The following is a 17823-nucleotide window of genomic DNA, read 5'->3' on the forward strand; positions in this document are numbered from 1 at the left end:
GTCCGGACGTTCCATGTACCTATAAAGAGTGTTGCTCTGGTTGTTAGAAGGTGCATCGGTCTCGTGACTTCCGAAGAATTTCGGCTTTCATCATGAGACGTCATTATTCCTTCAACTCCCAGGGCAGAGTTTAAATGGTTTGAATTATTTTTTCTGGTTAGCGTTTTTTTAGCGAGTTAGCTTTTCTACGGGATGGAGTCGCTAACCCCATGCCCAACCCTCATCCTTTACCCGGGCTTGGGACCAGCAGTAACTCTAGAAGAGCTACAGACGGAGTTAACGATACGGTGGCCAAATATAATGCGTGAATCAACAACTGTCTAAGAGTCTCGTGGACGAAAATATTGTATGAGCTCTCCATGTAGTCTAGATGAAGGCCGCTTGCTGAATATGCAGCGGAGAACAGCCGTCAACGCATTTTCCTTCTCGCTGGCTTCTTTAATGGCTTCGAACGTGACCGGAAGTTCAGAAACTGCGTCTTCCAATATTGTGTAAGCCTCAACCTCTACGGCAGCTACGAATATCTGTTCTTGATTTGCCCGGGAACCAAATTATCTCGAGAGAGCATCTGCCTGTCGAAAATCCGTTTTTGGCTGATACCCCATCTTGAAACCATGGACCAGCAGTGCAGTTGCACATCTCTGTAGACAGTTTGCTGAATATGCTGACTACTCGGTTTCGGTGTCTTTCGGTGAGCAGTGTACATGCGTTGTTTTTCTTTGTCTATAGGCTGAGTCATGAATAATAGTTGGGCAGGAGTTTAGAAGTGAGAAACCATATATTGGTTTTTAGAGAAATATCACATCATTCTTTAGCCTACGGAGCCACAAAAGTTCTAAAGAGAGGTGCTTACATCTATCTGTGAAACCGAGAGTGGAGTCACTTTCTAGCAGTTGGCGTTTGAAACGTCTTTGAGCATCTTTTACTCTTATCTTGTCAATGGTATTCATATTAAAGAAGATAAAAGAACAATACTGAACGGGAGGTTGTGCATATATTAAGCCTCTGTTGTGAAGAAATCTTTCGTTATAAAACCAATTAACCGTCTACATTTAGAAATAATGGGGGAGGTAGGTTCTTTCTAAGTTAAGGCTTCCTGCATAGCTAATACCTAAATTGGGAACTGATTTGAGTTTATGGACTCTACTTTTATTTATGTAAGGTTGTAGTTCATAGCAATGCTCTGCGAAACACATGATCCGATATTTGTTGAGATTAAATGGCGATCTCTGTTCTTCGCTCCAGATAGCTAGAATTTTGGGAACATCTTGAATAAATCTGTGTTCACCTTTACATGCTGCATTGAAGCTCTTTGTAAAGGTCAGTGAGTATCTAACTCACTAGCTTTGGGGATGACGCGATGTTTGAAGTGAACGATACTAACTTAGGATACTGTTGTGAACATCAGTCTATGATTCAGGAACATTAACCTGATGAATCTCATATGGAACGACGTGACGTGAGTCCTGAATTCTTCTGCCAGCCACCATACATCTTCATCTATATTGCTAGTGATTTAGTGGCAATATCGAGACAATCCTCACAGGAAGCACATATGCCAATAAGAGAGACTGATCGATTTCATTCCAAAACATCAATGAGAAGATTTAAGTAACCGGTGCAAATGAGTCTCTGCGGAAACCTGTCTCATAGTGCTGTGAGAATGAGACCAAATATTAACCAAGTATTGTATAACAAAATGATCAATCAATAATGCAAACACTGTAGTGTGTTTGGTCTTTAAACCTGTCTTATTTAGCAATGTCATGGCAGTACTGTTACTTACTCATTCAATATACAACTTTCCTCTTCCCTATTTGAGTATCAGCTGAAGTCTATGGAATCATTTCATTACCTACTCAAACAATCCTCAAAGTTATACATGAGACTACTGAGAAAATAGTTATTCAACATTTAACACAACAAAACCCAATAATGGGGGAGGCGGGAAGAACTAATTCAACTAATCGGATAGCATGGCTCAGCCTTGTAGACGTTGTCATTCTTGTGTAATTTTTTATTCATATTAAATATATCGTTCTTTCTCCAGCCTGTGTTCTTCCTAAGTGCTAAACACCATATTGCCGACTGTTACGATACAACAAGTCAGAATAGACAATTATGTGACTTCCATGTATGATCATTTACATTAGGTAGTCACATCATGACAAATCTACAATTTTAAGATTAGTTCCATTATTAGAGCAGTAGTAATAACGAACTAGATCATAATTCAACATTTGTAAGTCCGACTAAAGAAACACAGTCTTTTATCGGTTCTTATCCTCACTTGGACTTTCCCGACCGATTTTTATTGATGTTAACCCATTATTCCATTAGTCAACCGATTATTACTCGCGTATATTGTCGTATTTTAATGTTGATTAGTACTTATAACTTATTGGCTCAATCAATAATAATAATGGGTCATCTACTTTAATTATTAGCTACGATGATTCATTAACAAGCTTTAATAGCATTTACATGCTTCAGCGAAATAAACTTGTTAAGGCATCAATCTCTAGTAAATACGGCCTTCAAATGACGTAAATAGTTATTAGCTAGCAACGTAAGCAAGGGCTGAATGGTTATCTGGACCAAAAGCTAGCCATCTACGACCAGGCGTGTTACCTGGGGAAGGATTGCAAGCACCAGTGTCATATGTGCCTCCTTCGTATGACATTCACTAACAATGTTGATGTAGGGGGTGTTCTACCGGCAATTTAATTGTTTAAATCTGGTGGAGATGTAAGAATACTGCATGTCATACTGTTTTCTGAGTGCAATCTAATCCGGAACATTCCTAAGTAGCCTCATGAGAAGATTTTGCGCGGACGAAATATCTTTGTGCTAGGTGTACGTGGAAACCCGGACCCTGAACACAAACTCTGGCATTCAGGAGTGAAAATTTATCATGCAGTCCTTGAAGAACAAAAACATAGACTCAACAGGTGGTGAGACTAGCCAATAAGGACGGGGATTGTCGAACCCGGTTGATGAATATAACCTTCCCATCCTCTCATATGGCAGCCGCCACTCCCGAAGCATATCGTCCCGACGGACGTTGGTTACCAACTGGACTCCACATGCATCTGGATAGGCCACATGATGCCAGGATCAAGCACAAAGGCAATTTGGAACTGACCATTCTACTTGTCAAGATCATAGAAAAAATGTAGAGAGAACAGGGGCTACCAACTCAGAAAAATCCTGTGTAGGTGGGTTGCCTGCCCATTCACATAAGGTTCATTCAGATAAACAGGACAATGAAGCTCATGTGTTACAAACTGGAAGCATAAATCACCTATATATAAACGCCACGAGTTTGCAGAATAAAACAATTGGGTTGCGTGAATTAAGTGATGCTAATAGTACTCATTTGATAGGAACATCAGTTTACAGACCAGGAGCTAGCTGTACCTGGGATGTCTTTATATCACAACGATAGAATAAACAGGGATGGAAGTGGAGTAACCCTTTACCTGTGATCTTTCTTGGTAGTATATCAGATGTACACCCAAGAGCTAATCAATCTTGAGGAATCAGTTTGGTGGTCAGAAAGACTGTCTAACACCTCGAGGTGTCTAGTTGGAGTCATCTATATGACGCTCACTGCTGACAATGAGTTTGACAATCGTATGCTAGATGGATTATCCCGCTCTAATCGTCTCGGATACATTCATATACTGATTCTAGAAGACTTCAAACTTCCTGAGGTCAACTTCCCTAAAGACTGATTTATTTAATTCCATTACACACTAACGCGAGTTAAGTCGATGATTATGAACGAGGATTGGCAACGTGTGTATTTCAATATCAATCATGCGATTTAAACGGAGTCAGATATCGGGTCACTAAAATGGCTAGCCCGTCGACAACATCGTATGATCCAATAGGTCTCAAAATAATGGACTACCAAAGAATAATTAGTTCTTACAAATACCATAATCGCAGCAGCTTAAATGAGAATCCAAAATTTTTTCTCCTTAGGTTCATCCTGTATCTGTTCGACTGTGTATTGGATATAGACTATGTATGATCTAGAATGTATTCGTTGATACTAGAATTAAAAAACCGAAATAGTGATTCTTCATCACAACCCCCGTGTCCGATCGAAGACCATTCATACGATAACATGTATAGTTTGTGGACTCCAAACACCTCATAATTGAACTGAGAATCGTTCCTTTTGATAACTACGATAGAGTGTTTTTCGTCACAGAATGTTTAGCAATTCTATAATGCAGTAGACATATGTATACTCCTTTCTTCTGGAGCCATTATTTCGTTAAAATATCACAGTCTTCTAAGTTTAAGAGTATTTTGGAGTGTCGTCACTCTATAATCGTACGTCGTGCACTAAGTGCGACAAAAATACCTTTCGAACAAATGTTGCACCGTCAACATTGAAGCGTATTTTTGGCCACTTCAACAACAGGACTTTGTACTTGATCTGCAGCAGTCTTATTCAATCTCATTTTGAGTTGTCGGAATACAAAATTTCCTCTCTCACTTGAGAGGGGTGAGTATGTGTTGGAACGTATTCAAAGTGAGCCACGAAATCAGTTCAGGCGACTCAAATTCAAGCCTTATGAAGAACGCGTCAAATCACTGAACCTTTGTCTATTAGAGATGATATTCTTATTACTCATAGCATTTTAGAAACTCCTGGGCATCCCCTTTAGTACCCACGTAAGCCCAGTTTCAACTCAAGCCTCAGGGGGAATACCCAGATATTTGAGACAAAACAGAACCGAACAGACTGCAGACACACCTCTTAACCTTTATGAGTAGTCCAGTTCTGGTATTCGCTGCCACTTGAGCTAATCCAAACGACTTGCAAGGAATCATTTTAGAGAAAACTTGTCATATTCTCAAGTCCCAAGGACAGTATCTCACTATAATTCGCTAAAGATGTCTTCTCTTTTATGGTTAAATACACCTAGGTTAGTACCTGACAACATCCACTGATACTAAATAAAAAAGCCTGCCAAGCAAAAGCTTGCTAGATTTCATCCATAACCATTTCAACCATTTGAATACACGAAAACACCAGGTGGCCACCTGTAACGCATGTTGAATTCGGATATCTTTGACAGTGTCAACAACTAAGGTCACATAGGGCGGAAAAAAACTTGCTGATCGAAATTTGTTAAGAAGTGGTGGGTTTTTGTCACTGTTTGTGCCTATGAGTACCAAAACATAACCCCATATAGAAAAAAATGGTTCTAAGTAGATCTGAAAATTAACAGTGTTTTCAGTACGTAGAATCAAGGTCTAAGTGATTGTTTCAACATCTATGTATTCCAGTAAATATTTCATAGAGCTAAACATGTAGAACGGTCAAAATATTGTATTACACACTGGGTTTATAAAATAGAAAACGAGGTTCTGCGACGTTTGGCGTTACCTGATTAACAACTTACCCAAACAGCCGGTCGGCTGCAAATAAGTGTTAATTTTGTGCGAAATTTCACTTTACCCCGAAGACAGTTCGAGTTTTGGGGAAGTGTCTCGGTGTAGGGCGAATCTGTAGATATATTGGGGTGAAAAAGATCTTTCAAATCACAAACTAACAGAAGAGATGAAAATTTCAGGGATCATCCGTAAGGGAAGTCGGTGTGAATATTGGTGACATGCACCAAGATATCGCCTTTTTCCTCAAGACGGGGTAAATTGCGCGCGTTTTCCTCAATATTTCCCACATTAAGTGGAAACGTCTCAAAATCACTACTCTCACCTCCCCCAAAATATCTACGTTTCGTCAAAATTTGCACCGAATTGTTTACTTTTCCTCAAAATTAACACCAAACTGTTAAATGCTTCGCAAAATTACCAAGCAAAATGGTTGTTTTGCAACAAAATTTGGTGTATTGGTATACTGTATACTTCGGAAGTCCGCTTTAAATTCCTTATGCCAAACAGATTATATGCGTGCTCGACAATACTCAACATATTGGTTTAAATGAGGACAGTTTTTACATTTACAGCTCTAATAATCGTTTGCACGAGAGAAGCGGCGAAATGTCCACATTGCAGATGACAGAAAAAGTTGTCTTTAGCAGTAACCTAAGAAACAATTCGTGAGAGGCTTACATACGCATGTGGAAATAAGTTTCTTAGTTCGAACGAGATACTCATGCACATCAACGTTTACTAGTATATCTAGTTAGTTTAAACGTACTGGACAAAAGTTGGAAGTTTGACGTGGGTTTAAGAAACATGTATTTAACAAAAAATACTCTCACAATAACAGAGTTTTCATTGACAAGCAGCGTTTTCATCACTTGGGTCCTAAAACAGAACAACAGTTACTAGTCATGAATGTTTTGATAAAATACTTATCCAGCATTTGTTACCCAATAGCTGAGACTTACAGTTATATTGCAAAGAGCAGATGATAGGATCTGAAAAAGAACTAAAAGGAAATGTTCAAAGCCTTTTCTGCAATAATAACACTTGTCCACTCTATCTCATCATGTGAAAACCCCTGAGTATCCAAATCGTGCATATTCGCAAGACCTCGATGGCGTTGAACTATAGAAATTTTTATGCTAATGCATATCTCCAATAATATGAACTACAATGTAGTATTACTTGGCATAGCGATATAGAATCTGTGCTTCACAATGCCCCGTTGTGTAACAGTACTCATCAGTGTGAAGTTCTTTATTTTATTTAAACACATAAATATTGGTAAAAAAAAGCACCAGGTAAATATGCGCCACACTTTGTCATTCTATTTGTGTGAGGGCTGGAATACTCCTCAGGTTCCCGGACCCAAGCAGTTAGTTTTCTTAAACAGCCACTCCCCGAGTCTTAGACATATAGGTCTAGTTCACAAGTCAGTGAAGCAATGTTAGGAGATGCAGTCCCATGGATGCCAGTGACCAACAATAGGTTCATACGCATTATGTTCTTTTAGGATCCTGGAGGCCACGTGCACCATTGGTTGGGAATCAGGGTTTTTCAACTCCCCTAGGTGGATCCTCCATATCGACCAAAACGGTTTTTGCACCGGACATTCGCTTTTCGTCCTCTCAATTTCGTAAACAACACCCCTGCCACGAGAAGGCAGAGAGTAGGACTTTCCTGACAGTGGCTGTATACACGTGACCATGTGAGGGCAATTCGAGGAGAGCGGACTCTCTTCACCCTAGGCCTTACCAGGGCATTTGGGGGCTTTCACTTCATTAAAAACTCTGGTTTGGTTAGGTACGATACGTTAGTTTATTTATACAAACATATAGATATTGGCACAAGGAGGCACCAAATACATATGCGCCACACTTTGTCATTCTAGTTATGTTAGGGATAGAATACTACCCGGGTGCCCGGACCCAAGCAGTTAGTTTTCTTAAACAGCCACTCCCCGAGTCTTTGACATACAGGTCTAGTTCACAAGTCAGTGAAGCAATGTTAGAAGATGCAGTCCCATGGATGCCAGTGACCAACAATAGGTTCATACGCATTATGTTCTTTTAGGATGCGCTATAAAATGTTTGTTGACCATAATACTTCGTGTTCAATTCTTAGGCAACTTATATCCTGCGATATATGTGCCTCGGTCCAAGTCTTTATTAATATTGAGACAAAATCAATATAGGCACTAAATGTGACCCACAATCCAAACTTGTTAGGTTAGGTGAACGAAAAGCTTTTTCGTCAGCCAGTCACATGAAGGATGACAAGCGACCACTATCAATATACCCCCCGAATGCCCTGGTACGTCCGGGCGTGGGGAGAGTCCGCTCTCTCTCGAAATGCTCTCACATGGCCACGCGTACACAGCCTCTGTCAGGGAAGTCCTATCCACTGGCTCCTCGTGGCAGGGGTGTTGTTTACGAAATTGAGAGGACGAAAAGCGAATGTCCGGTGCAAAAACCGATCTGGTTGATATGGAGGATCTACCTAGGGGAGTTGAAAAACCATGATTCCTTGTGGATCGGACCTTAAGGTCAAAGGCTCCGGGTGTGCCCCCTTAAGAAAACCACCTGCTTCGGTCTGGGCACCCGGTTAGTATCATAGCCCTCACACAATTAAATGAAGTGACAATTTTTTGTGTGGCGCATATATTTTTGGTGCCACTTGTACCAATATTTATGTGTCCAAATAAATAAATAATATCAATATACTGATATGTTGTTTTCTCTGAGAAACTTAAAGAGCTGTTAAAAGACGGTGTGTGTAGACGTAGTTATTGAGTAAAAAGTACTGCATCAGATCTTGATTTCCTTTACTATAGGAGGGATTATAAACCTAACTCAGTAATATCTTAGTTTAATACCTTTCCATAGTGCAAAAACATAGTTTACTACGTTCTTATATATGTAATGAATTTGAGTTAAAGTAGCCAATTCATGCGCGTCTTGTCGTCACACTGAAAGTTGTATGCCACTTTATGAACTCTGATTTTGATGTAAAAAAAGTTCCTGTGTATAATTGTATAGTTTTTTGTGAGCATTTTAATTTGTGGTACGTATGCAACGATTGTTTACCAATAACCCATACTTTACTGAACATCCCACTTTTTGCAGTTTGAGTTCCTAAGGGTGTGAATTACCAAACATGACGGTAACTTAATTTTTCTTGGTTTTTAGCTCTTCGTGGATTCTGCACGGCTTAAGTGTCATGAATCCCTCTCCTGCTTTTTCTGCAGCTAACGGCACTGGGTCTAACCTTCAGACTGGAAATACAGTCTCAGCTACTTGGATTAACAAATTGAAAATCGTTGGGCGAGGACAAAATTGGGCAGTTGCACCATGCGAACCATTTTACCTAATGGGTACGGAACCTCCTGCTCCAGATGCTGCTCTCACAGGTGCCAAGAACTTAATCGAACATTATGGTTTGGAGAATGCTTATCAAAAATTTTGTGGTAAACGCCTTAGAGAAGAGTTAAATGCTTTCTTACCTCATTTATCTGGAAACATTGACGTTCCAGCCTCAGTTGATGAAAGTGGGTTGATGGTAAGTTTTGATCAATTTAGTTCTGAAAGTTTCAATATCATATCGTAAAAGTCATATTAAACTAGCTCGTATTTCACGACTCAGTTGATTTTGCTTAAAATACATACTAGAGTTTTATCCCGACACAATTTCCAAATTATTTAGAATGTTTTATATCAACATTCGCTTAACAGTTCTGACAAGAAAATAGATAAATCATATAACACAAGTGTCTTCCTAAGATAAGACAGGTTAAAGTAACACCTAAAATCAAGTACAAAACTCTGGCCTTGTAAGTAAAACTTGCTACTAATTAGTGTATTTGATATTCAATGTCTCCTAATGTCCATTTAGTAGGTTATTTTGTTTCGTTTTATGATAATTGGTCGACTACCCTTTTCAACTTTAATTTTACTGCAAATATTTATTTGGTTGATCTCGACTTTCACTTGGCCATTGCTGAAGTCAGATATAAGTTTTTGAACTTATTCGAAAATCAATCCTTGCATTTCCCCTGACCTCTACTGGTAACTCACCGTGGTACTCAACCTTTGAGGGTATTTATCAGGACTGCCCACTATCCTACTTTTTATTTACTTTTGTCATAGAGATTACGTTCTATTCGTCTGATGTTTAAAGTACTAACCTTCAAAATTCACTCGTCAATATACAGTACACAAATGGTGCATCCCTATTTGGTGAGGACTCTGACTAGTTGCAGTCCTATAAATGCAATGAGTAATAATACAAGTATATTTAGGGTATGTTTGTATCCCTGTAAACAAATTGTTGCTTTAGGACTGTTCTGTGTCAGTTTAACCAATCAAACTGAGCAAAGTAGTTAAGGGTTTTGACTATTGCACTTGTCTGAGAAGTCTCACCAAACCTAATCGCTTGGTGTCTAACGAGACCTTGGTGCGGACCCAGAAGTTTCGCTTGGATCTTTCCAACGTGCTTGACTCGGTGTGTAGGCGAGATGCCCGTCTCTACTAATATCCAGGTACACAATGCAGCACTCCGGTGTTCTACTTCGTGATTGTGTAATCTAATTTTTAACAGAGGAAAACATTCGTAGGTTACTAGTATTTAATGATAGTTGTCTTCGAAAAATTGCTCATAATTGGCGGAATAATCGATCGAACAATATTGACATTAAGAGACTTGGCTGACACATTTATTCATTCCTAGCCTTTCCCTAGATCTTGAGCCTCAGTATTCCTACATACAGACCTTTTTATTTCTTTTCGAAACGCATTCTCAACGTAATTTGGTAGTTTCTATTCATTAGGCTGATATATTGTGGGAGCTTGCGTTGATGCAGATTTGTGCCAGATGTTATGTTAGTTATAACTGACTGTTGAGGACGCAATTTAAGAATGATGAATCTCTGTGATATTGAAGAATAGCTTTGGTCTCTTGATCATATCCTAAACATTCTCAAACACTCCTCTAAATTCCAACATTATGCTAATCATCATTAACAAATTTAATAGGATGATGTCAATGTTTGGTTTATACAGAGTAAAATAAAACTGTGTATCAACAATTAATTCTCAAATGTTCAGTCAGTCAGCGACAACGTAGGACCAGGCACATATATGCATCAGTCCAAGTTGCCATACCTCGTTAGCACAACAAGATCAACACCGGATTCATAGTAGTTAATTTAGTAGTGGTGGTAGTATATAAATTATAGGTTGTATATAAGGATATAGTATAGGAAGGAAGAAAGTTATGAAGCAATTTTAATCTCAAGGTTTAAGGGAAGATAAAGAGTGTATACACCTACGCCATTTTTATCGATTCTGAGCCATGTCACACAGAGTCTCCAACCATTTATTACGATAGTCACGCGGACCCCAACCAGGTAGTCTGCATCTGCCAACATGGCTCAGACTAGAAGTTAGTGACTTCAAGCACTGATGCCATGTTTTGGTTTGGCCGCCCCTAACTCTCTTCCAACCATCCCCTACACTAGTCAACATTGCGCGTCGTGGTAATCGATGTTCAGGCATACGTAACACGTGGCCCAACCATCTCAGTCGATGAAGATTCATCACCTCATCAACTGATTTACCATCATTCCCTAATACCCTGCGTCTAACCTCACTATTACTTACCCGGTTATCCCAGCAGATGCGAGCAATATTTCTAAGGCATCTGTGGTCAAATACTAGTAACCTACGAGTATCTTCTACTCTTAATGGCCATGTTTCACAGCCGTAAAGTAGAACAGAGCGAACTGCTGCGCAGTATACTCGTCCCTTAATTGATAGACGGATATCTCGTCTTCGCCATAGGTGACGTAAGGTGGCAAAAGCCAAACGAGCTTTTTGAATCCGTGCTGAGATTTCGTCAGACACCAACCCATTAGGACTGATCAGACTTCCAAGATAAGTGAAGTTGTCCACGCGTTCGACTACTTCACTCCCTATCCTTAGTTCAGGTGTTGACGCAGGCCAGTCCTGGAGTAACAATTTACATTTGGGTGGGGAGAAACGCATCCCAAATATCCTGGCATTATTACTCAGTTCCAACAGAAGACTCTGCATTTTGCCAGCGTCTTCACCAAACAGGACTATGTCATCTGCGTATTCTAAGTCGCTTAGTGGTCCCCCTGGTAGGAGATCAATTCCTGAAAATTCAGTCGACGAGTGTTATTTCCAGCAACAGGTCTATAATGAAGTTAAACAAAAATGGGGATAGTGGACAACCTTGACGGACACCACTTGAAGTTGTAAAATCATGTGACAGTTCGCCATAAGCTCTCACTCGACTGGTAGTGTTCGAGTAAAGAGCCTTTACAAGGTTTATGTACTTCTGAGGCACGCCTTTCAATGACAGGCACTGCCACAGAACCTCTCGGTCTACAGAGTCAAATGCTGCTTTTAAGTCAAGAAAAACTATCATTGTCTGACGCCGATAAGCATGTCTGTGCTCTCAAATGTTCAGCTAATAAATGATGTGTTCATCTTTCCAGTTTGGCTAAAGATGTCAGGAGATTATCTTGCCTGAAACATTCGTCAGTTATCGCTTAATCTGTATTCATACTAGATATTAAAACAATATTTGAAGTTAGACTTCAATATATAGTCAATGTAGGTCGTTGAAAAGTACAGAGAAGTTAAATACCTTCCTTGTATATCTATTTAACCACTAGTTTATTAGATTTTAAATTAGAGTAATTTAATATTCCTATATGAAAAAGTAACATTATAAATAAACGGCTGTACAAAGTTGTTCCATACCACTTGTATGCAAGACTCGAAATCATGGGAAGAAGATTAAATTGTAACAGGTAATTGGCCCATATTGTTGCATTCTATATCTTCGACTCATCAGTTCAATTGATATTATTTTAATTTGATGTAACTCATTCACCAAGTATGTAAATACTTATCTATACTCAGTTTTAAGTCACAATTTATATAGAAGTTAATAACACCACTGCCTGTTTGATCAAATAAAAATAGGTCTCCAAATGCCCTGGTAAGGCCTAGGGTGAAGAGAGTCCGCTCTCCTCGAATTGCCCTCACATGGTCACGTGTATACAGCCACTGTCAGGAAAGTCCTACTCTCTGCCTTCTCGTGGCAGGGGTGTTGTTTACGAAATTGAGAGGACGAAAAGCGAATGTCCGGTGCAAAAACCGTTTTGGTCGATATGGAGGATCCACCTAGGGGAGTTGAAAAACCCTGATTCCCAACCAATGGTGCACGTGGCCTCCAGGATCCTAAAAGAACATAATGCGTATGAACCTATTGTTGGTCACTGGCATCCATGGGACTGCATCTCCTAACATTGCTTCACTGCCTTGTGAACTAGACCTATATGTCTAAGACTCGGGGAGTGGCTGTTTAAGAAAACTAACTGCTTGGGTCCGGGAACCTGAGGAGTATTCCAGCCCTCACACAAATAGAATGACAAAGTGTGGCGCATATGTATTTGGTGCCTCCTTGTGCCAATCTCTGTGTTTATATAAATAAATGAAAATACGTTAGTCGAGTGTATACATGCTAATTATTGATTAGATGTTAAGTATTTTAGTCGCTAACTAAGTCACTGCTTCGCTATTCATTGGATATATATATATTCTAAATACTTCTGGAAAACATGTATTTCATAGTAGTTATTAACCGTACACTATTTCTTTTTATTAAAAAAAAATTAAATGCTTCAGTTCTATAAGGTGACCAATTCTTAAATATATGATATCAAAATATTGTATTCTAAACCTTACTGTACTACATTACATAAAATGTTAGGCTATACATATGTCTACATAATTTCTGACATCATATTTTCAGTATAGGATTGTGGAAATTGTTAAGTTTTAATTGAAATCATGAATCCTTCAGTGTTAGACCACCATTGAAAACCTAGGAGCACTGGACGGCCATTTCATTTTAGTATTGAACTCTTCAGTAGTGCGCATCCACGAGCTCGTACACGTGATCCAAACCGTAGGACTTCGGTCTTACGCGCGAACGCTTGACCTCTATACAACTGAGCTGGCACCCAACGGTGTTATGGTCTAATTTCAACCAATCCATATTATTACGTGACCATCTTTCATTGTCTTTGGTGGGTTGTCCAGTACTTTCAGGTTTTCAATGGTGGTCTAACATTTATCGGTTCATTATCTCAATTGAAAAATTATTTATCTATAAATGCTTATATTTTCCCAAATAAATAAAATTAATATTTGTTTTACAAACCAGTGACCATCTGAACTCCGTAGTTCAATAGATGACACATTGAACGCTTGAAAAGAGATGTACGGACTGAATTCCAGTCTTAGTATAATGAACATGAACACTAAGGCATAGGTATGTACAACTGATTAGTACCAAATAAGATGAAAACGCTCCTACTAGATTACATTTATAACCCTAGTTTACTTTAATGTGGAGGTTTGCCAAGGATTAATTATAAAATTTACATTGTCTAATAGTGTTTCAATTGTACACTGATTTTTTTCATTTAGGCTTGTTAAAGGCAAATACTATAACTTTAAGATAAATTTGGATATTTATTTCAAAGGATAGTGTTTTAGCTTAACAATTTGAATGAACTGGTGAGGGATTTGTTAAGGCTTCAGTCACGGTGACCATGTTTACTAATACACACTCACTAAGCAACTTGAACTAAGTTCCTGTGTTAGTTAAATAGCCCCCAAATGCCCTGGTACGGCCGATAGTGGGGAGAGTCCGCTCTCTCTCTCTCTCTCGAAATGCTCTCACACGGCCACGCGAATATATAGCCTCTGCCAGGGAAGTCCTACTCACTGCCTTCTCGTGGCGGGGATGTTGTTTACGAAATTGAGAGGACGAAAAGCTAATGTCCGGCGCTTTAACCGGGTTGGTGGACTCGTGAATTTCACCTAAGTGAGTTGGAAAACACTGATTCCAACCCAATGGTGCACATGGGCTCCAGTATCCTGAAGGAACAAATGGCGTATGAACCAATCGTCGGTCACCGGCTACCATGGGACTGCATTTCCTCACGATGCTCCACTGCCTTGCGGACTAGACCTTCAGGTCAAAGGCTCCGGGTGTGGTCGCCTAAGAAAACCACCTGCTTCAGTTTGGGCACCTGAGCAGTATCACAGCCCTCACACAAATCGAATAAGATTTGTGCGGCGCATATGTATCTGATGCTTCCTTGTACCAATATTTATGTGTTTAGATAAATAAGTTAGTTATATAAATGTATTCTTGCTGTACATGCAAATAGTCATATTAATTTGTACTATTAGAAACTTGAGACGCTGTATACTAGTGTATGTATTTACAATTTATTGTTTCGATTAACTATATACATAGTAATACTTCTTATTATTTGCATCGCGTTTTAGAGTTTAATTGAAAGACCTCCAATTCGAGGTAAGGAGTTAAGACCATTTGCACCCAGTCAGTTGGACCATGCCTTTCGGTTACATCCTGGACCTTTACCTCAAGAGTATGCTTCCCTTTTTGCAGCAGCCCCATCCAAGCATATTCATCGTAGTGTACAAGACCAACAGCAACTTATGGGAAGTAATGGTACAGGTACTCGTGTACCGGCTACAGCTGTGCCTGGCCTGTCTAGTTCAGGATCTTTTCATCGTAGACGCCGTCGACACGAAGTCCATCGAGGAGCACTTGCATCTGGAAGTGACAGTAGTTCGTCTATAGGGGTACCAGGTGTTGGAGGAGTAGGAAGTGGAAATGTTAGTGCCAGTCCAGCATCATTTTTCACTGGAGCACCGACCGCCTATCCTCAATTAGGAGCAGTACATACAACGGCATCGTTATCCTCAAAATCTATGGTTTCACAGTCTCATACACTTTCTTCATCCTTAAGTATAACAACTTCTGCACCATGTACCAATGTAACCATGTCAAATCAATCATCTAATGCCTTAGATAACAATCCTGTTACCCAAGTGGTAAACCATAGTAAGTTAGTAGATCATCCACCTGGTCTTATTCCTGTATCAGCTCCTCATTCTCATCTATTAGGATCTTCTATTTCAACATCGTCATCATCTTCAGAGCCTCCACCTCCTCCATTATTAGCTCCCATACATCATCATTCAAATCAAAAATTACCACATTCAATTCAAAATACATCATCCACTTTAAATCCTTTATACAATAGTAATACAATTGATGTTAGTTTAACACCAAATAAATCTGTTCCACCTGCTCCACCGGTACTTCATTCTATTCATCCACCAAGTATAAATCCTATCAATTCATCTGTTCCTTCACAACCCCCTTCTCATCAGTTTCACCACTATCGTCATCAGCAACAACAACAGTTATCATCACATCTACACCATCATCAACATCCACTATCATCAGTGCATCATCATCATCCTATTGCGTCGTCTCACTCTTATCCATCTTCATTAAGTCAAAATTCTTCACGATCAATGTCACCAATACCAATGGAAACGAATTCATCATCACCACAATCACCAGACATTTATAAAATACGTCGTTTAGATATGACCGATGAAGAACGCCGTAAAAAGAAACGACGCGAAAAAAAACGTAGAAAAGACAAAGAATAATACATTATCGCTGTTATTGTTATATTATTATCATTATTAATAACTAAGTGAATATTTTCGAAATAGTTCGAATTATAATATATGACTAATAATCTCTAACTACTGCGGTCTTTGTATTTACATATATATATGACTACCATATTTTATATATAGTCGATAATGTTACAGAGTGACATGTAACTATGCTACTCCATTAGCTGTTCACATATCTTGTAATATAATTTGATAATTCTGTAAGTAATAACGTTTGTATGTAATGGAGCATTTTGTTTTGAACTTGTTCATTGTTACGTTTATTTGATGGTGTGTATGTAGATCGGAAGAAAGTAAAGTGTAGCCAAATGCAAGTGTGTCATTATTTCACCAAGTCATTAGCCCCCAAATGCCCTGGTACGGCTGAGAGTGGGGAGATTTCTCTCTCCCTCTCGAAATGCTTTCACATGGTCACGCGTATATAGCCTCTGCCAGGGAAGTTCTACTCACTGCCTTCTCGCGGCATTACTGTTGTCAACGAAATTGAGAGGACGAAAAGCAAATGTCCGGCGCTTTAACCGGGTTGGTGGACTCGTGAATTTCACCCAAGTGAGTTGGAAAACACTGATTCCAACCCAATGGTGCACATGGGCTCCAGTATCCTGAAGGAACAAATAGCGTATGAACCAATCGTCGGTCACCGGCTACCATGGGACTGCATCTCCTCACGATGCTCCACTGCCTTGCGGACTAGACCTTCAGGTCAAAGGCTCCGGGTGTGGTCGCCTAAGAAAACCACCTGCTTCAGTTTGGGCACCTGAGCAGTATCACAGCCCTCACACAAATCGAATAAGATTTGTGCGGCGCATATGTATCTGATGCTTCCTTGTACCAATATTTATGTGTATAAATAAATAAAACCAAGCCATTAACTGTTGAATTAAGCCATTTTGATAAATATATTCATACTACCATGTTGATGTTCACATAAATGAAATGGAACATTCAACTGACAATTATATTCTCGTTCATACTGGAAACAAATCAATTTGCATTATTATTGTTATTATTATTATTATTTACCATATCGCTAACTCACCCCCTTTTATCCCCAATTTGTGTAACCTTACTTTTCAACTTATGCAGCAGCTCGCCCATGGTGGAAAATCTGTCCTATCTAAACGATCTCCAGTCATTGTCTGGTTGAAAGTGAATGCTTCCACTGATTATGAATACTGAAGCAGTCTTTCTGAAACCACGTACGCCGTTCAAGCTGGCTTCCTTCAACGTTCGCACACTAATGCTGATCAGACAACAGATAAGACTGGCTATGTCTTTGGAAAGTCTTAATGTTGACGTTTGTTGTCTATTATGAGACCCGTATTCAAGACTCTAGTGAAGTACTACAAATCCGCTCTCCATCTGTCGCCTCGAAAAGCTTGTTTCACGCGTGCTTATCCGGGGACCCTGTGGCATCTTCGTCTGGTCTTGCTGGCGTTGGTGTCGCACTAAGCGCTAGAGCTGAGGCAGCACTAATCGATTAAATCCCCATTAACAGTCGGTTATGTGCTGTTAGATTAGAAAGTTCCATCAAAGTGAGAAGAAATCGGTGTCTTTTCGTCATCTCCGCCTATGCCCCGACAGATTGCAGCCCGGATGCAATCAAGGATGAGTTTTACCACCAGTTAACAGTTCTTCTCCAGAAATCGCGTTCGACAGATATTGTAGTACTAGCCGGAGACTTGAATGCACAGGTCGGGCGTCTAGGCACAGAAGAGAGTCGTTTAGGTGGCCGATGGGGACTTGTTGGTCGCAGGACAGATAACGGGGACCGTTTGCTGCA

General features: G+C 39.6%; 1 protein-coding gene across 1 annotated transcript; it reads left to right on the forward strand.

The window, feature by feature from the left end:
- Nucleotides 1-5115: 5115 nt before the first annotated feature.
- On the forward strand, nucleotides 5116-16281 carry Smp_061570 (lung cancer metastasis-related (lcmr1) protein). Its single transcript, XM_018797805.1, has 3 exons — nucleotides 5116-5162; nucleotides 8601-8970; nucleotides 14805-16281. The coding sequence occupies exons 2-3, from the start codon at nucleotides 8632-8634 to the stop codon at nucleotides 16005-16007; spliced, it is 1542 nt and encodes a 513-aa protein (XP_018652811.1). The 5' UTR covers nucleotides 5116-5162; nucleotides 8601-8631; the 3' UTR covers nucleotides 16008-16281.
- Nucleotides 16282-17823: the final 1542 nt, after the last annotated feature.

Source organism: Schistosoma mansoni, chromosome 5, assembly GCF_000237925.1.
Source record: "Schistosoma mansoni strain Puerto Rico chromosome 5, complete genome".
Taxonomy (NCBI): domain Eukaryota; kingdom Metazoa; phylum Platyhelminthes; class Trematoda; order Strigeidida; family Schistosomatidae; genus Schistosoma; species Schistosoma mansoni.

Coding starts and splice junctions, on each gene's coding strand:
- Smp_061570 (XM_018797805.1), top strand. CDS start 8,632: ATGAATCCCTCTCCTGCTTTTTCTGCAGCTAACGGCACTGGGTCTAAC. Junction 8,971..14,804: donor TTGATGAAAGTGGGTTGATG/GTAAGTTTTGAT, acceptor ATCGCGTTTTAG/AGTTTAATTGAAAGACCTCC.